Source organism: Poromitra crassiceps, assembly GCF_964638095.1.
Source record: "Poromitra crassiceps genome assembly, chromosome: 9".
Lineage (NCBI taxonomy): Eukaryota > Metazoa > Chordata > Actinopteri > Beryciformes > Melamphaidae > Poromitra > Poromitra crassiceps.
Window position 1 is genome coordinate 7,665,798 of NC_139630.1, and position 20,787 is coordinate 7,686,584.

The 20,787-nt window shown below is 45.1% G+C and overlaps 1 protein-coding gene across 1 annotated transcript in view; it reads right to left on the bottom strand.

The window, feature by feature from the left end:
* Nucleotides 1-6,028: 6,028 nt before the first annotated feature.
* bub1 (BUB1 mitotic checkpoint serine/threonine kinase) overlaps nucleotides 6,029-20,787 on the bottom strand; it is a gene marked incomplete at its 3' end in the record, with an annotated part of 28,173 nt that continues 13,414 nt past the window's right edge. Inside the window, exons 9-21 of the mRNA XM_083642841.1 lie at nucleotides 19,409-19,528; nucleotides 18,706-18,813; nucleotides 18,130-18,208; nucleotides 17,728-17,818; nucleotides 15,579-15,759; nucleotides 14,683-14,740; nucleotides 13,290-14,209; nucleotides 12,660-12,760; nucleotides 11,843-12,004; nucleotides 8,847-9,004; nucleotides 7,787-7,964; nucleotides 7,249-7,355; nucleotides 6,029-6,221 (exon numbers count right to left, since the gene is read on the bottom strand). Of these exons, the coding sequence (XP_083498967.1) occupies nucleotides 6,029-6,221; nucleotides 7,249-7,355; nucleotides 7,787-7,964; nucleotides 8,847-9,004; nucleotides 11,843-12,004; nucleotides 12,660-12,760; nucleotides 13,290-14,209; nucleotides 14,683-14,740; nucleotides 15,579-15,759; nucleotides 17,728-17,818; nucleotides 18,130-18,208; nucleotides 18,706-18,813; nucleotides 19,409-19,528 (2,456 nt within the window). The remainder of the gene's footprint in view (nucleotides 6,222-7,248; nucleotides 7,356-7,786; nucleotides 7,965-8,846; nucleotides 9,005-11,842; nucleotides 12,005-12,659; nucleotides 12,761-13,289; nucleotides 14,210-14,682; nucleotides 14,741-15,578; nucleotides 15,760-17,727; nucleotides 17,819-18,129; nucleotides 18,209-18,705; nucleotides 18,814-19,408; nucleotides 19,529-20,787) is intronic.

Below are 20,787 nucleotides of genomic sequence, written 5' to 3' on the forward strand. Positions count from 1 at the left end.
TCGGGGAACGGTTTCTGACAATGTGGCCCCCTGAACAATTTAGTTGAATAGCCCTGCTGTAAAACCCAGTCGCACTCATAAGTGCCTTTTAAACATGAACTCTGGATCATGTCCAGCTAGAGAGAACAGGATATTTTCAGGTTTTGCCTTTCTAAACATGAGGGGTCTTTGTTAAGAAACAACTGGATATGAGCCGTTTTTTCTGCCAGTGGGCGGCCGGGGGGGGGGGGGGGGGGGGGGGGGGTCGAAAACAAGAAATGTGATAGGAAACAGCTTTAGCTATGAGGCAGTCAAAATAGTGGTCGCACCGTCGTCAATCACTGTGGGTGATTTATTTTACAAGTGGCAACTAGTCATATCTGACTAGTTTTAAATGTATTTCTCCCCACAAAAGTTTGATAGCCTATCAGTCCGTCAGCTCCTATCCTCTCCGCAGTGTGGACGCACAGTCACACAACACTGCCTGCCTCACACAATAGAATTGGCTGCATCACGTTAGCGACAAATCTGGAGACTTCAAAAAACGTGCCGTTTTAACGGAGTCCATTCCAACGAGGGGTGGCAATGTGCCAAAAATGAGCGCTTCGCCTAGGTTACATAAAGCCGCCCAGTCAAAATAGTGGTCGGACTGTCGTCAATCACTGTGGGTGATTTATTTTACAAGTGGCATTTCAAGTCATATCTGACTAGTTTTCAATGTATTTCTCTCCACAAAAGTTAGGCTTTTTCTGACATGGGAGCAAGCAAGCAGCGCAGCAGTAAGCGTCCCTCCTGATGCAATGGACCTGGCTGCCTGGCTGCAGCTGAAGCGCGTTGGGACCACACGGCCAAACAATTCAAGCCCTTTTTGCAGCACTTGAGGAAACCGTGAGTTTGCACGTTGATATAAGCGATTGCCCGAACGATTCATTAATTAATAAACTAGTGAACGTGAAGTGAAGTGAAGTGAGTCACACCCGCCCACTCAGATCTGCGGATAATGACCTGCCACTGTTTAACATGAGGTGCGATTGCGTGGAAGCGGATCTTATACCGGTGGTCGAGGTAGATAAGATACGGAGTCGCGGGAGTGCGCGTAGGCCGGCTAATTGTTGTTTAACATGCAGGCCAACCGGCTAGGAGCAGGTTATAATACGGATTCCACTGCATGTTAAGAAGTGGCTATATTCTGGTTTATTTCAAGAAAAACATTTTGGCTAGTTGAAATTAATTGGCTCGTAACTTTAAAATCTAGCAGCCATATTGGCTGGTGATAAAAAAAAGTTTAATCTCAAACCCTGCAGGGAGAGCAGGTGGTGACATAGGAGTGAGTGAGAAAAGGAGCAAATATATGATTGTTAAGACTGAATACTGACATCACAACCGTCTAATCCTAATGTTAATTTAAAATTAGATATTCCTATATGAATCTGGCTTCAAACGACCAAAATCTTTATATCATGATAATAATAATAATCAATGATGGTGGTTCACAGACGTGTGTGACACGCCCCCCGGCCCCCCCAAGTTCAGATGCGTTCTGCTACCTATGCCAGTTCTAATGACCGAGACCGGGTTTGGGAGAGGAGGAAAGCCTCAACTATAATTCGGCTGTCTGTAAAAAACTGACTGACAATGAAAACTGACAGAATCCAAATTTAACAAGAAGCTACTAACCTGTAAACAGTTTGCGCAAATGCGGCTGTCGTCCACTCGGTCAGAAGTGCGTTGCTGTGGTTTTAACCTCGGGCCCTTTTCATTAGCTATTTATCTTGAAAAAACTTAAAAAAAAAAAAAAAAAAAATTGCTTAGTTTCCACAATATGGTTGTTGATTTACATCCCTGCACTACACCACTTCAATCAAGATTTGCAGTACGCCCGGAAAAGATATGAATCCCAGAGTGTTCTCCCGTTGAGTTACTGTTTAGAGAGGCTGATTATAGGGGCCCGCGCTACCGCAGCTGACCACTGCGAGGCGCATTCGGTTTCCAAAAATGGCCGGAGTGTCGTGTCTTTCCTTCCACGCTCTTTTTACTTACTTACGTACTTTTTCATAATCTGTCAAAAAAAAGGGGGATGAATACCCGCAAGTTAAACTATTCTAATTTGAGATGAGCATTAATAAATAAATAAACAAACAAATAAATAAATAAATAAACAATGAAAAAAATCTAATTCAATTTACTGATGACTTATTTTGAGAAATTTTCTATTGCGCTTCTGATTTGGCTCTGAGATTCTGCGATTTTGGGTGCGTAAAATGTGATGAATTCTGATTCGTATGAAGAGTCTAACCATATAGATCAGTGACTTTTTGTACTTCTCCTGGTCATTTTCATTTTTGTCCAGGGGGCTGTATAGCCTACTACCAGAAATTGGGCTGGGTGATCTGGTTGATAATAATCATGAGGATTTTCTTGATATCATTACTGTTGTTCATGCTAGGTTATTTGGAAATAAACACTCCAACAATAATAAAGTATTCTCTGGCAGGCAGGGATAATTAGTGTAACCCAGCCGTTTACAGAGGTTACACTTCCTCACACGATAGCCTATTTTTTAACTGCTGTAGTGTGTTGGTCATGTTTAACACAAAGTAGGCTACATTAATGTAACTGCTTTTGCAGGCTAAACATTCATATTTTTAGAGGTTAAGGTTCCTTGTACAATTTACAGCATTCATTTTTATGCACAGCCTGTGAGTCAGTGAAGCAAATCACTAAAAAATAAAATAAAAAAATTGAACACTACATGTAGGTAGACCAATTGTTAGTGGTATTGGTAGTCTAACTGAGAATATATCGGCCTATGTTGATCACTGTATAAAATCTGAAGTATTGTCCCTCCCCTCCTATGTGCGTGATTCCATTGACCTAATTAATTCATTGAAAATGTTTGAGGTCACCACAGACAGATCATTACTAGTCACGTTTGACGTGCAGAGTCTGTACACAAACATCCCCCATAGCGGAGGGACTGAGGCACTCCGGTTCTTTCTTGCCCCACATCAATCTAAACCTAGCACTGAGTGTATACTTGACATGACCAATATAGTGCTAACCAATAATTTCTTCCGCTTTAAGGGTGATTATTACATGCAAAAGAAAGGTACAGCGATGGGGAGCAAGATGGCTCTGAATTATGCATGCCTTTATATGGGTTATTTTGAAAATCAATATGTATTAAACCCAGCCAATCCTTTTCTCAAAAATCTTATTCTACAAAAGATTCATTGATGATATCTTTCTAATTTTTGACTCCACAGCTGAGGAATTATTGAGTTTCCATGAGTATTTGAATTCTTGTAATGAACACCTGATGTTTACGTTAGAATATGACATGCATCGCATAAGTTTTCTGGATGTACAGATATACAAAGATGGACTGAGTATTAAAACTGATCTGTTTCGAAAACCCACCGACCGTAACACTATATTACGTGGGGACAGTTTCCATCCGAGACCACTGGTCAAAAGTTTACCCATCAGTCAATTTCACCGGGTACGTAGAATCTGTAGTGAGGACGCAGACTACTCTGCGCAGGCTGCAGACCTATCTAATAGATTCCTCAATAGAGGCTATAAGCAAGAATGGATTGATGTGGCCAAGCAGCGGTTTGACCAGTTAACACAAGAAGAATGTCTAAGACCTAAGCCTTAGGAGAGGAAAAAAGATCTTAGAAAATCTCCTATGTGCTGTATTAAGTATTCTCCTCTGGTGTCTGACTTTAGAAAAGCAGTCAATAAGCACTGGCACATTATTGAGTCAGACCCCAAGTTAAAAACAGTTTTCACAGAAAAACCAATGTTGGTGTTTAAACGTGCGCCAAACCTGAGAGACCGTTTGGTTAAAAATGAAGTGCGCCCCCAGCCAACCACAGACCTACCAGTTATGTCAGATGGTAACTACCGGTGCGGAAATTGCGCACAATGTTCATACACACACAAATGTAAAATCTTTAATCACCCACACACTGGCCAGAACATTTCTATTAAAGGGGCCATCACATGCAGTACGACACACGTTGTGTATCTTATCCGCTGTCCCTGTGGGTTAGCCTATATAGGCAAGACGACGCGACCCCTGCGCACCAGAATCAGTGAACACCGGAGCTGCATTAGAACCGGGGATGAACGCAGCCCAGTTGCTGCTCATTTCAAAGCAGCCGGTCATAATGTCAGTGCCCTGAGGTATATTGGGGTGGAGAGAGTCCAAAAACCACCTAGAGGTGGCGATCATGATAAAAGACTCTTCCAACGGGAAACATTTTGGATATTTTATTTAAACACCATGTCCCCTCATGGACTGAATGAAGAATTTGATATAAAACCATTTCTGTAATATGGTAGGCTGAGGTCTGTGCATTCATTTGTGAATTTGTGAAGTAAGCAAAAAAGTGCGAATTGTCCCTTTAAGCTCAGCTCACTGGCTGTTGGTTTTCTTTCCCCTTTCCTCATTTTATTTTATTTTCTGCAACAAGGGTGTGGTTTATTGATGGAAATATTAATGTATTATTAAACTTTCATATTGTGATATGTTGAATGTAGCCTATGCCCCTTTCTTGGGGTTTTAAACCAATTTTATAAACAAATTGTTGTACAGGCCGGATCAGCTGATGGGCAGGAGTTTACCATTAACTAATCACCTGAACAGCTATATTAACTGCCTTTTTCCTGTCTGTGCTTTGTTGATTGATTGCCTGAAGAAGACCCGTGTGGGGTCGAAACGTTGCGCTATTTCAATTATTAAATTATGGGAGCTTAACCCGTGTGCGGACATTCATTCTCTCCTACTGAATATCACGCCTTTTGCCCTGCACCTGGCTGAAGGTGGGATGTGCACAGGCCTACTTTTGATACAATGTAATTTCCCACAGGAATCAAATCCAACATCAAGTCTCATCTTCAGCCATTCCATCTGCTAATTTTGAGCTGGGATGCTTCCCCTGAAGGCAGCACAGCAGTGGAGCAGCTTTCCATAGGTTTCAAAAGGTGAAACATTCCTGATGTGCTGTAGTGGAGCCTGGCTGGGGAAACCTGGAGGCTCATGACACGGTGTAGTAGGGAGAAATATGCAGGAGACAGCAGCTGCAGGTCTGGACATGACTGACAAGACGACATGAGAGGAGAGGAGCGGAGAGGTTTCACTTCACTGTCTACAACACACCCACTGCACATACATGTTTTGTATAGTGGGGAAAAACATACATTTGAGTGAAGATATCTGAACAGCAAGATTTGAGATTTGTTTGCTGTCTGCTGTTAATCTTTAATTAAAAGTGCATGATTATATATATATATATATATATATATATAATATATAACCTTAACAAAACTTTATTGTGAATCTCTAATTGGGCCATGTTCACCCCAAACCGCTGACAACTTTATTTACAATGACATATCATCTATGAGCTCCTGTCAGATGGGCGGTGGGTGTTGTTCTCGCACGTGGGCTGGGCCAGGGTGTGGCTGCCTGGCTCGGGGGCGCGCCCGGGAGGTCGGGGTTTTGAGGGGGGTGAATGGAGAACTAAACTGAAGAGAGAATAAATAAATACACCAACCTACATCAGACCGGCTTCCTCCTACGGGCTTGGGAGTGATCCCGGGTGTTTTTATTTTATTTTATTTAAATCGGTGGACCGACCACCCCCGACAGGTCTGGGGGTGGGGGGGTCCACTGCAGCTTCCCCCACAAAACACCTGAACTCTTGAGAAGAGTGAAAATTGTCACTGTTGAACTCTTGAAAACTAAAATTATTTGTGGTTGAGAGCAGAGGGGAGAGAGCGAGACAGAGGGAGAGGTTCTGTGAAAGTACAGAATTTTTTTATTGCTACCTGGAAGCAAGACAAATTTAAGATCCAGTATAAAAAAAAACAAGGCAAAACAAACTGATTGAACATGTGGAAAACATAAACCTCTAATAACTATTTAGGAAATTGAACAAAACTAAATGAGTTAAAACGCCCTGGAAAGAAATGATATTGCCGCAGAAATCAAATATCACAAATTGAACAAAATAAAACATCTATAAACATCATAAAACGTTCATGTCCTGGTCCGGTTCTCCAGCAGCAGCACAGTCAGGCGGGACTTCAAACCGGGCAGCTTGCTGCTGTAGGGCTGCAGGGCAGTGGTCAGCATGTGGCGCAGGTCCTGGAGCATTCGGGGTGGGGGGCCGCAGGCCGGCACGTTGAGCAGTGTCTCCAGCAGCTGCAGCCACATCTCGGCGTGCAGGATTCTGTTCACCAGGGGTTAACAATACACAGGCATAAGCTCCTTAGCTATTCTGTTCACCAGGGGTTAACAATACACAGACATAAGCTCCTTAGCTGTTCTGCATCATATCATTTTCTCAGGCTGGTGGCCCCAGGAGACAGCAAAACCTAACTGAATTCTGAGGACTATTTTCAAATTGGTCCAGTTACTATTGACCAAGATCGCAGCCTGAATTGCACACATGCCCCTCCTGCCTCGGCACCCCGTGCAGAGATGGGGACTTGGACTTGAGTCGCACTTAAGTCTCACTCACAGTGTCTTGAGACTTGACTTGAGACTCGTCCTCAAAGACTTGAGACTTGACTTGGACTTGAGTTTTGGGACTTGTGAACAATCTTTTTTTTTTTTTATTGTGCATTAACATCTATAAATCTAATTCTATACTGACAAATCTATACTGATGTCATCCAATCAATGCTGATACTGTATGCTAATAGATAAGCAGTGAGGATAATACAGTAGATGCTTTGAATTCCTTTGTTTTATCTATGCAGTGTTCAAAGCAGACCGGATGGCATCCAGCAGATGATAGAACGCTCATCCATAAAAGACTTAAAGGAAAACTCCGCCCATTTTCAACCAGCTTTGTATCATTAGAACATCAGTAGTATATCAGAAAACTGTAAACGGTTTTGAAGTCGGTCATTTAATTTGACAGTTATTGAGAGTTGATTTGAGTTAATGAGTTATTATTTTGAGTTAGTGTGGACCAGTGATGTCACTGGTCCACACTTTAACACTCAATAACTGTCAAATTAAATGACAGACTTCAAAACCGTTTACAGTTTTCTGATATACTACTGATGTTCTAATGATACAAAGCTGGTTGAAAATGGGCAGAGTGTTCCTTTAAGACTTGACTTGGACTTGCAAAAAATGACTTGTGAGCATCTCTGCCGTGCACTGCATCCACTAAACAAGCTTTGTTTTGCCACTGGCCTCCAATAGACATGTTGCTTGCCAGAGTGAAATATCTCTGGAGGAATTACCTTCTGAACGCATTGCCGCTCGTCCACCTGCCGTCCTCCTGCTTGACCTTCATGTAGTGCCCAAACAGCATGCAGTACACAGTCGCTGCAACTCCAAAGTAGTCCGTCTGAAATGTACATTCTACCTTAATATACCAGCTTTGAAATCATTTGGATCATTCCCACTCAGCACCCTGAACGCCTCGCCTGTTACTGCACCACCTGGATGTACTGTAACTGTTCCTACTGTAGCTCCTTCATATTAAAAGCTTTCCTCTTGCAAACTATTGTGAAGAACATATAGGAAGTGAAATGTGTTTATCACTAGCTAGCTTGAATAGTGGCACAATTAGCGACTTGTGTCAATAAATGTTGTGACAACAACATTTGGAGCTATTCCCCCCCCCAGCGAATCAGTTGCTGCCAAACAGATTCCTACATATTGGAGCTATTAATATTCAATTTGTAACATTGAATTATTGTTGTTAATATAACAAATCTACCGGTACATATAATGTAATAATGATAGCAGCTGAGGTTACAGTAAAGCCATGTGCACCTGGTAGTTCCAGCGCCGGTTGCTGAGCATCTCTGTGCACTGGAAGCCGGAGGTCTGACACTTTGCACTGAAAGCAGTGCCTTCTTGGAACAGGTCCATGTCGATGCTCTGGCCCCAGTCCACCAGTGCCAGGCCGTGCTGCAGGTCCTCCACATCACAACTCCTGTTCGCCAGGAACCTGAAACACCACCAGACAGTCAAGCCGTCTTAGGTCTGATGAGCAGAGACGTGTTTCTTTGCAACTTGTGCAGCCCAATAACTACAGTGCTGTTCTCTGTGTGTGTCTGTTCTCTCTTTGTTCAACTCTTTGTCTGGTCCAGAGCGGAGATACCGGAAACAGTTATTCCGCCATGACAGTTTCCCGCATGGTGAAAAAAAAAAAAAAAAGGCCACAATATTGTTATCAACAACTAGCCAGCATAAAGCTGGGGGGCTTTATGGAAAGAGCGTGACTCGAACTGGTTGAGAGTTCAGTTCAAACTGATCATTTAGTGGCGTTTTACTGCCATGTAACTAATGTAGCTCACAGCTAACAGCTAGCTAATGCCAGAGGCGAACGCCAGCTTTTTAATGTAACTCCATACTGTAATGTATTATCTGAATATCATACGTCAGTCGTTAGACAACCATAATGTCTGACGTCATCACCCATTTTTACCAACAGCTTATTTTTAGGACTTTGAGCCCAAGATAAGGTTATACGTCAACAAAATACACTGGCGAACCCTGTGGCTAATCAAGAGATCAGGGAAAAACCCAGTAACACATGAAATATCTTAGAAATGACTAAATACACTGGAGGGGGGGCTTTAGACTGCTGAAAGACTTACATTCATTTTCCATACAATTTCAGACCTTTGAACAAGTTTGTCTTCTCAGTGACATGAATGAAATGATAAAATTGATGTTGTCTGGAGCGATTTCGCTTCCTTACCCGTGACTAGTTCAGGATGCAGCAGATAGATCTTATAACTTCAGTTTCGTCTCCCTTAAATTGACTTAAGGGCGATGTGTTTTACAGTGCTTGGTGTCTTTCAGAACGGTACTAAATGATTTGTACCTCTCTCCCAGCAGGAAGTTGTCAGGCTTGATGTCGGCGTGGACGATGTGGATGTGGTGCAGCTGCTCCACCATGTGCAGGATGCAGATGGTGAAGTACATGACAAGGGGCTGGGGCATCATCTTCTCACTCAGCTTCTTGTACATGTTCACTGCGTTCTGGTGGGCGGAGTCACAGCGTGTAAGTCACATACAGTGTGCTGGTGGGCGGAGTCACAGCGTGTAAGTCACATACAGCGTGCTGGTGGGCGGAGTCACAGCGTGTAAGTCACATACAGCATGCTGGTGGGCGGAGTCACAGCATGTAAGTCACATACAGCGTGCTGGTGGGCGGAGTCACAGCATGTAAGTCACATACAGCGTGCTGGTGGGCGGAGTCACAGCGTGTAAGTCACATACAGTGTGCTGGTGGGCGGAGTCACAGCATGTAAGTCACATACAGCGTTCTGGTGGGCAGAGTCACAGCGTGTAAGTCACATACAGCGTTCTGGTGGGCAGAGTCACAGCGTGTAAGTCACATACAGCGTGCTGGTGGGCGGAGTCACAGCATGTAAGTCACATACAGCGTGCTGGTGGGCGGAGTCACAGCGTGTAAGTCACATACAGTGTGCTGGTGGGCGGAGTCACAGCATGTAAGTCACATACAGCGTTCTGGTGGGCAGAGTCACAGCGTGTAAGTCACATACAGCGTTCTGGTGGGCAGAGTCACAGCGTGTAAGTCACATACAGCGTGCTGGTGGGCGGAGTCACAGCGTGTAAGTCACATAGTCTGGTGGGTGGAGTCACAGCGTGTAAGTCACATACAGCATGCTGGTGGGCGGAGTCACAGCGTGTAAGTCACATACAGTGTGCTGGTGGGCGGAGTCACAGCGTGTAAGTCACATACAGTCTGGTGGGTGGAGTCACAGCATGTAAGTCACATACATGGTGGGCGGAGTCACAGCGTGTAAGTCACATACAGCGTACTAGTGGGCGGAGTCACAGCATGTAAGTCACATACAGTCTGGTGGGCGGAGTCACAGCGTGTAAGTCACATACAGCGTGCTGGTGGGCGGAGTCACAGCGTGTAAGTCACATACAGTCTGGTGGGCGGAGTCACAGCGTGTAAGTCACATACAGTGTGCTAGTGGGCGGAGTCACAGCATGTAAGTCACATAGTCTGGTGGGCGGAGTCACAGCGTGTAAGTCACATACAGCGTGCTGGTGGGCGGAGTCACAGCGTGTAAGTCACATACAGCGTGCTGGTGGGCGGAGTCACAGCGTGTAAGTCACATACAGTGTGCTGGTGGGCGGAGTCACAGCGTGTAAGTCACATACAGCGTGCTGGTGGGCGGAGTCACAGCGTGTAAGTCACATACAGTGTGCTGGTGGGCGGAGTCACAGCGTGTAAGTCACATACAGCGTGCTGGTGGGCGGAGTCACAGCGTGTAAGTCACATACAGTCTGGTGGGCGGAGTCACAGAGTGTAAGTCACATACAGTGTGCTAGTGGGCGGAGTCACAGCGTGTAAGTCACATACAGTCTGGTGGGCGGAGTCACAGCATGTAAGTCACACAGTCTGGTGGGCGGAGTCACAGCGTGTAAGTCACATAGTCTGGTGGGCGGAGTCACAGCGTGCAAGTCACATACAGCGTGCTGGTGGGCGGAGTCACAGCGTGTAAGTCACATACAGTCTGGTGGGCGGAGTCACAGCGTGTAAGTCACATACAGCGGCTCTGCACACTGGACCGGCTTTGTACGAGCTTCAAAAGGCAGGGTCAATCGTATTTTCTGAGTGCAGAGCTGTCAAATCTGTGCTTGTGGTCAATATGTCTAATAAACGTCAGATTTCTCATTCTGGGGATTTACATCATTGCTGAAGTCAGTGTTGCACAATTAATTGTGTGTATAATCTGCCCATTATAGTTGAAAATAGTCAAGATGTTAATGGCAAAGGTGCTGTAATATAATTTCATTACTCAAAAACATGGAGACTAATAATCTTGATTAACAATTGTGATCATACATCATGGACTTACCATTTTAGCCATAATTGTGTCGCTTTAACTGAAGGCATGTCAGGTGTATTATGCTTAGTAAAAAAGAAAAGGAAGTTTCAGCTGCTTCTTGCTTTCATTTGGGACACTATAGAACAGGGGTGGGCAATTATTTTTCATGGGGGCCACATGAGAAACCCAGATTGTTCCCGGGGGCCGAACAAATATTGTCATGCCATAACGGTTATGGATGGGTAACTTTGATGATAGAGAGGGCCACAAAAAATGTCCTCGCTACAATTTTGCTGATTTATGCAGCGCGAAAAATTTGGTGCATTTGAAGCCAGGTTTAGAGGAATAACTCATTTTAAATTAACAGTTGTGATGTCATTATTCAGTCTTAACCACCAATATTTGATCCTTTTCTCACTCACTCCTATGTCACCACCTGCTCTCAGGGCTTGAAATTAACTTTTTTGACCACCTGCCAATATGGCTGCTAGATTTTAAAGTTACCAGCCAATTAGAATTTCCACTAGCTGAAATGTTTTTCTTGAAATAAATCAGAATATGAGTGGGTTAATTTAAGCATAAGTATCAGTAAGTGTCCCGGGATGATCAAAGCCTGTGTTGAGGGTCACACGAACAAAAATGCAGTCTTGAAGCTAAATAAATCCAAAACCAATGAGTTATTTGAGTTATTTAAATTTCTACTTCAATGTAGCCTTTTAGTCATAAAGATTATTGAAAGATATTCCATATTCCAGACTGAACTGCTATAACAGAAGTGGAGTATTGGCCAGAATATGACATGAACATTTGGACACTTATTCAGCGGGTATCTTGCATGTTGCGTTCAGGTGCACTGTGTAAAAGAAAAAGATTTTTTTTTTTTTGCAAGGGCCGTATTTTGCCCATGTGTGCTATAGCTGGTTGCTTAATATGGTACTTTGAGTTGATTGTGATACATTCAGGACGTCTCCAGTTAACAGTGTGAAGTGATCAGTACATGTGAACCTACCAGCAGAGTGCCACAGTTGTAAAGCTTGCCCACTAACACGCTGCCGTCGTGGAAGACGTGAGCGGAGTGGATCTGGCTGTAGAGATGGCGGACGTCAGGTGGCATGCGAGTGTCCAGCTGGGTGTGGATATAAAACTCCCAGGGACTGGCTGGCTTCTGGACCTACGATGCCCAGACGACAAGAGAACACACAGTGACATGCAGGCACTCAGTGTGAGCTTGGGGGAGGAAACTAGCTTTTTTGCCTATAGTGGCAGGTAAAATAAATGCAAAAATGTTTTCACCATTTTACCAGCCAAACTGCTTTTCAGACTATGACAATGAACAATGATGGCACGACTGTCACGTGACGGCACACTAGCTCCTTGATTTGTCCTACATATCTGTCAGACTGAAGTGGGTGGAGCTTATGGGGGTACCGTTATAGGCTGATAAGGATTCATTTTGGGTAAGAATCTTAGTATAAAGGCAGCTGCAAAACCCATCTTCAGATCATCGTTTTGTTGTTTTAAACCAAATACCACGTTAGTTTTATTCTGTTACCAATCTGACAGTTCTATTAAATTACACACAAAAATGCTAATTTCATAATTGGCCACATACTGTATCGGCAGTAAAAAATAGTTGAGCGATACTGCTATTGCTTTTAAAAGCTGATAACAGGCAGATAGCGAGTCTGCTGATATATCGATGTGTCCCAATAAAAAGCTTTAAATCTGAGCCAACCGATATTCCCATCTTACCTTTAAAACCACCTTCTCTGATGTCATCACATCTTACCTTTAAAACCACCTTCTCTGATGTCATCACATCTTACCTTTAAAACCACCTTCTCTGATGTCATGGGGTCAGTGGCCTGGAAGACACTGGCGAAGGCTCCTTCTCCCAGCAGGCCGTCGACTCGTAAAGACGCCTTTCCTGTTAGCAGTCAGGCAGTTTCAACTTAGCAGTTAGCACACACCCAAAACACCAGCTTACAGTCAGACAGGTCCATCAGTGCAAACATTTCTGTTGTGGGAGGAGCCAGGCCCTACAAGCCCTGGCACTGAAATGTACTTAAAAAACAACAACATCCAAATGACAGAGATGCAAACTCATGGAGAAAAAGGTGACAGATCTACCAGGGCAGACACAAAACCACTAAAAAGCATGTGTAGCCATATGCACCAATGCAAACTCACGGACAGTGAAAAAGGTGACAGAAAACAACTAAAAATCATTCATTCAAGCGTACTATTTTGGGATGAAAAAGGTGACTGGCACCAAAAGGCGACTAGTTTGCATTCCTGCATGTGTGTATCAGGGCAGATTTGTGTGTGTGTGTGTGTGTGTGTGTGTGTGTGTGTGTGTGTGTGTGTGAAAAAGAACAAAGCAATACAGCAAGTTGCAACAGAGTCAAAGGCTAAAGGTTGCAGCAACAAACACGACAGTAAAAACTTCTCCTTACCCATGGTGATGGTGTTCTTGGCGGTGAAGCGGGGGACGTTACACTGCCAGGTAGTGTAGCTTGGGTGAGTGCTAAGAGGGGGGCTCAGTTTAGAAAGCAGAGCGGCTATCAACTCATTGTCCCAGGGATCTGAAACCAGCTGAGCAGGGGCTGAGCTGGCTGCTGCTGGACTCATCCTCAGCCCTCTGTCTGGACTCATGGCCATGTCTTCACTCATCCTCAGCCCTCTGTCTGGACTCATGGCCATGTCTTCACTCATCCTCAGCCCTCTGTCTGGACTCATGGTCATGTCTGCACTCATCGATTCGTCCGCGGCCTCGAAACACGCCCGCTGCGCGGGGCTCATGGGCACGTCGGAACAGAACGGTGCTTGTTCCGTGCTCATGGAGACATTCAGGCTCTTCTGAGGAAACGCCTCCGCTCTCTCGCCTCGATGTGGACTCAAAAAGGCATCGAGGTCCGGCTCGGACACGACTTTGGGGCTTTGCATCCCCAGCCACTCCGGTCCTGGAGCTCCAGACTCTGGGCTCATGGGAACGTCGGGCGTCTGGTCTCGTTCTGGGTTCGCAAGTCGCAAGAAATCGTTAAAGACGGCAAACCTTTGGCTTTTGGGTTTGACTGATGTTTCAGGTTTCTGTGAGAGTGGTGAGGCCGGTTTGGGAGACCTCTCTGGACTCGTGTCCAAGAGCACACCCCAGCTGGGTCCTGCGATCCTGGGGACGGAGGGTTCGGTGTGAGCCAGTGTCTGGTCTCTGAAGGACAGCGTGGCGGGAGGCGGAGGCTGCACCACAGTGACGGAGGAGGCTACCAGGCTGAGACCCTCATAGATGATGGTACCTTGCTCAGCGGAGCCTTGGATTCTCAATTGGCCCAATGCTGTTTCAGAGAGCGTGTCGTCAGAGCTCTGCTCTACGATGGGGCTGGACAATGACAAATAAGAGAAAAACTGATGTCAATAAAGATTGAATTTTATGGGATAGTATTGCTGTATGTCTACACTTTAGGACTGACATGAATGTCAGTTACAGTCTTGAAATACTTGGAAACGATCACTCAAATACTCATTCTCAATGATGAGACATATTTGCTCAAAATAACGTTAAACTATTAGAATCCAAAATGTACGTTTAAATGTCAGCCTGATGAACAAATATCCAAATTGACAGGGCCAGCCCTAACAACACACTTAGCATAAAGAAGGCTGTGATAAGCCTCCTGAGGATGTATTTATTTAAATCTGCATCATCTCTGGTTTTGGACGTGAAAATTGTGTTTCAGAAGCGTTACTTTATGCATCCTGGCATGTTTGGATCATCAAAACGACACTGGGACAAACTACTATAAACAGTAACCAGTCACATTAGCACCACTCAGTGGGGGACAGATTTGTTACCTGAGTTTTTGGGATTGTCGTTTGGTATAAGGGTTGTCCTCAGTAGCACAGCCGTTCTCTGGACACAGAAAAAATAAACTACAAATAAATACTTTCAATCCAAAATGAGATAAACAATTTGAACAAACAATCTTTTAAAGGCTAAACCACAGATGCGAATCTGAATTCTCCATGCTTTACAGATACTGAACTTACCTGCCTAAAAGCCCCCCTCCAGTGTATGTTGTCATTTGTAAGATATTTAGGTAAAGTCCCACTGATTGTCACACAATGTGTGAAATTTGTTCTCCGCATTTGACCCATCCCCTGGGGGAGCGGTGAGCGGCGGCGTGCGCCGTGCTCGGGAATCACATGGTGATCTAACCCCCCAATTCCAACCCTTTGATGCTGAGTGCCAAGGAGGGAGGCAAATGGGTCCCATTTTTATAGTCTTTGGTATGACTCGGCCGGGGATTGAACTCACAACCTCCCAGTCTCAGGGCGGACACTCAGACCACAAGGCCACTGAGCTGGGCCGTAACAATATTTCATGTGTTGCTGGATTTTGCCCTGGTCTACTGATTAGCCACATTGTTCTCATGTGTATTTTAGTGACAAATAACCTTATTTTGGGCTCAAAGTCCTAAGAATAAGCTTTTGGTCAAAACGGGTGATGACGTCAGACATTATAATTTCTGAGGAGTGACGTATAAACAATATTTACAGTAATTACCCTCCGCCGTTAACTAGCCGTTAGCCGTTACGTTTGTTAACTAAGTGTTCACCTGGCTTTAATTGCCTTATGCGACTTTGTTGTTTGTTGTTATAACTGAAAGTTCTGCTTAATTGTAGAGTCCTACAGTGAACATGGAGGATATGAGCAGGAAGTTGAATGTAGTTGGTAAGCCAGTAGCTACCTTGGTCCTCGTCGTGAGAAGTGAAGACAGGAAATGTGCCTGTGAACGGGGTGGAGACCATCTGGGCCGACATGGCGAAGTCTGTGGTGCTGTTGGGGCAGGAAGCCAGCGAGTGAAGGGAGTTGTAACGAGCACCCCACATCATGGTGCTTTCATCTGGTACCAGCTCCGGACCAGTCTCCTGATAAACACACACAGCACAATGCATTACATAGACCAGTCTCCTGATAAACACACACAGCACAACAATGCATTATATATTATACAATGCATATATCTATGTGTGTGTGTCTACAGCTGTTATTTTTATTTTATTTTTTATTTAGCCTTTATTTATACAGGGAAGCACTTGAGAGCGAGCGCTCATTTCCAAGAGCGCCCTGTTACAAAAGAACATATACAGGAGTTACAGACAGACAAGATTACAAAATTCACAATCAAGCAGCTAGGGATGGGTAATTAAGTACAATAATATATAACACAAGCAAATACAATAAAAAGTCCCTGCTGAGAAAACATTAGGTAAAACACGAGCATTCCTCCTGTAGAGTGGTCTGTGAGAGCGCTTTGAAGGCTTCAAAGGAGACAAAGTGGTCCAATTTCAGTGTGTTCTGAAGACTGTTCCATTTGTCTGAGGCATAATAAGAAAAGGCAGTCTTGCCTTGCTCCGACCTCACACGCAGAGTAAACAGTCTGATGTTAGAACGTGAGCGTGTTTGATGACTTATGTTGATATGGGTGAGGAGTGAGGACAGGTACAAGGGGAGCTTTCCGGTTAAGCTGTGTTCACACCGAGATATTTATTTTTCGCTCTGTCGCTCAAGTCAACCCTTTGGAATCGCTCTGTCGCTCTGTTTAAATCGCTCATCAACAGGCACACATGTGGGGGATATAACGTTACGCAATGTCATGATGTTTGTCCACTACGAGCCACCGTCATTGTTTACAAGCTAAGCCTATCAGCGTGCTCCTAATGCGAGCTGCATACCGGTAGTACAGACTTCATTTCATGTCAGCTGTCAGCCTGTCAATGCGGTTTGTTGCCACACAATAAACCAGCGGTTTGTTCCAAGCCACAGTGATCCTTGACTCGCTCTCACACGGCAGCCAATCAGCATTGAACAGCGAGCGACTGATGCCAGCGTATTTTCGCTCAAGTTGGAATATTTCATCTTGAGGGACGAGCGTATTTTCTCCCTATCACTCTGTCTCTGCCGCTCGGACGCCCAGCGATTATTCTCCCAGGCGAATATACGCTCAATCGCTCGTTTGCATTGACTTTGTATGTAAACTCGACGCCAGCGACAAACTTTAATAGGTCGGTGTGAACGCACCTTTAGAGCTTTATAGATGAACAATAAGCAGTGTTGCTCTCTTCCAACCGTCAGGGAGGGCCAACCCACCTTATTATATAAAGTGCAATGATGTGTACGAAAGCCGTCACCTGTGATGAAACGCAGAGCACTGTGGTATACTGCGTCTAGCGGCTTCAAAATGGAGGGTGAGGCGTACATATATAAAATGTCTCCATAATGGAAAACCGACATTATTAGTGAACGAACTAAAGATTTTCTAGTAGAAAGTGAGAGACAGGATTTGTTCCTATACAGAAAACCTATTTTTATTCTCAGCTTTTTTGTAAGGTATTCTACATGAGTGTGAAAGGAGAGTTTGGAGTCCAGCCAGATGCCGAGGTATTTATAGGAATTAACTTGATCTATCTGTTCGCCCTGAATTGTACGGATATAAATATTGTTGCTGGGAGTAGGGGATCTTGAGAATAACATCCATTTCGTCTTCTTTGAATTTAAGATCAAGCGGAGAACGTTGGAAGGTGTCAAAAGCAGCCTGTAGACTTGCAGCGGCCTGTGCAGAATTAGAATATAGAATTGTATTGTCAGCGTAATAGTGGACAAAACTGTGACCGGAGGGGGAGTAAATATTATTTATGTATAGGGTGAACAGGATTGGGCCGGAAATAGATCCTTGCGGGATTCTATGAACTCTTACTTTAATTGATTCTAAACAGACCCTTTTGTCTCATGTCGCTTGCCTGAAACTCTGCATCGACACGATTATCTAAACGATAAATGATGCATTTTCTGGCACTCGGCTAATGGATGAATGGTTTCAGCAATGCTGTACTTACATTAGGCTTGTGTGGCTGAGACACAGCCAGAGGCCTGACGGGTTTGGCCATCTCAGCCACAGGGGGAGCAGCAGCAGCAGCACTGGACAGACTAAGACAAATGCAAAGCAACAGGGCTATTATTGGTCTACTTGTAATGTGACAACACTCAATTTCAAATTTCATCATAACATAATGATGACATCATATTTTTTTTGTTGGAATACATTTTAAACACGGGTGCTCCCAGTGAGATTAAGTGCCTGCACTGGACAACACAGAAAATAATTGCATCCATTTTTCATAATCACAACTTTGGCCTGCAGGGAGGAAACCATTATCAATTCAAACCCTCGGAATCACAAAAGCATGCACAAAATCTATGTGGTTGGTTGGCTGAATGGTTCTGGAATCCATGTTTACCTGTGGTTCTGCTTGTCGTCCTGGAAGATGGTGAATGGGACTGTAGTGGCAGGAGGTTTGGTGAACGAACAGGTCGCTGCTTCACATGATGGAAAGAGACAGAAGGGTGAGGTTAACAGGATGGGAAACAGGGCGTCCGGGGAGTGTAGCGGTAGATTGCCTGCCTACCAACACGAGGGTCGCAGGTTCGCGCCCCCGCTGTTACCTCCGGCTTGGTCGGGCATCCATACAGGCCCCATTGGCTGTGTCTGCGGGTCGGAAGCCGGAAAGAGGGTATGTGTCCTGGTCACTGTACTAGTAGCGACTCCTCTGGTCGGTCGGGGGGGTGCCTGTTCGGGGCGGAAGGGAACTGGTGGGAATAGCGTGATCGTCCCACGTGCGACGTCCTGCCGGTGAAGCTCCCCGCTGTCAGGTGAAAAGAAGCGTCTGGCAACTGCACATGTATCAGAGGAAACGTGTGTGTGTACGGCTCTCCCCAGATAGGGCAGAGGGTGGGGGGGGGCAGCGACTACATTTTCAATGACTTTTACTAGCCTCAGACCCTTTCCACATCCAAAAGGGATAACAGTTAGTTACCATTTCTGGGGCAGCCAGAGTCAGACTCCTTCTCAGCACCGTGGTACATGTTGTTGAACGGATCTTCTTCCAGGAAAGTCGGGGTCTTGAACATGTCCATGATCACACCTGGATGGGACAAAACCATCAGCAGATGACAGCATCAGGCCACTACCTTGGTTCTGGTCCTCTGAATAGGGCATTCTGCTCCGTGCCTCAGTTCAAACTGTATTTTGCCATGATTAACATTGGCTGTGTGTTGTGAGGTTTCTGTCAAGTGTTTCAGAATTATAAAGACAATTCGAGTCAAACACTTTCTCATTTAGTTGTGTACTTTATTTATCCCATCAAATGTTTTTGGATAAATGGTCTTCGACAGTGACCCTAACAGAAAAGAGGGTGCAATTATTTATTATTATTATTATTTATTTATTTTCCACTGGAATTTAAGTGTTTGTGACATACAGTATGTACTGTGGTCCTGACCAAAGTCTGTGGCAAGAAGTTCTGCATTGTTCTGGATGGAACCAATGACAGCCGGGATTCCAGGAAAAATATAATAAAAATAAATAAATGAAAAATAAAATAAATAAAATAAATAAATAAATAAACATGACAGAGAAGATTTGAGAAAAGCAGTGGATTTTAGAGGGCCTGAGATAAAAGATGAATACAAAGAACTCCCTTATTACACAATGTAAAGAAGTGGTCGATCTGCACTCACCCAGTGCCTCGCGTGTGTTGACAGTGGGTGATGGCAGCACCCTTGATGGTGTGGCGTAAACCAATCCCAGTGAAGTGTTAGGAGTGACGTGAGACAGGTTACCTGTGCCAGCCTGTGACACTGAGAGAGAGAGAGAGAGAGACAGAGACAGGTTACCTGTGCCACCCTGTGACACTGAGAGAGAGAGACATAGTGAGACAGGTTACCTGTGCCAGCCTGTGACACTGAGAGAGAGAGAGAGACAGAGTGAGACAGGTTACCTGTGCCACCCTGTGACACTGAGAGAGAGGGAGAGACAGAGACAGGTTACCTGTGCCACCCTGTGACACAGAGAGAGAGAGAGACAGAGTGAGACAGGTTACCTGTGCCACCCTGTGACACTGAGAGAGAGAGAGACATAGTGAGACAGGTTACCTGTGCCAGCCTGTGACACAGAGAGAGAGAGAGAGACAGAGTGAGACAGGTTACCTGTGCCACCCTGTGACACTGAGAGAGAGAGAGAGACAGAGTGAGACAGGTTACCTGTGCCACCCTGTGACACTGAGAGAGAGAGACAGACAGAGTGAGACAGGTTACCTGTGCCACCCTGTGACACTGAGAGAGAGAGAGAGACAGAGACAGGTTACCTGTGCCAGCCTGTGACACTGAGAGAGAGAGACAGACAGAGTGAGACAGGTTACCTGTGCCACCCTGTGACACTGAGAGAGAGAGAGAGAGAGACAGAGACAGGTTACCTGTGCCACCCTGTGACACTGAGAGAGAGGGAGAGACAGAGACAGGTTACCTGTGCCACCCTGTGACACTGAGAGAGAGAGACAGAGTGAGACAGGTTACCTGTGCCACCCTGTGACACTGAGAGAGAGAGAGACATAGTGAGACAGGTTACCTGTGCCAGCCTGTGACACAGAGAGAGGGAGAGAGACAGAGTGAGACAGGTTACCTGTGCCACCCTGTGACACAGAGAGAGGGAGAGAGACAGAGTGAGACAGGTTACCTGTGCCACCCTGTGACACAGAGAGAGGGAGAGAGACAGAGTGAGACAGGTTACCTGTGCCACCCTGTGACACTGAGAGAGAGAGAGAGACAGAGACAGGTTACCTGTGCCACCCTGTGACACAGAGAGAGGGAGAGAGACAGAGTGAGACAGGTTACCTGTGCCACCCTGTGACACTGAGAGAGAGAGAGACAGAGTGAGACAGGTTACCTGTGCCACCCTGTGACACTGAGAGAGAGACAGAGTGAGACAGGTTACCTGTGCCACCCTGTGACACAGAGAGAGAGACAGAGTGAGACAGGTTACCTGTGCCACCCTGTGACACTGAGGGAGAGACAGAGTGAGACAGGTTACCTGTGCCACCCTGTGACACAGAGAGAGAGAC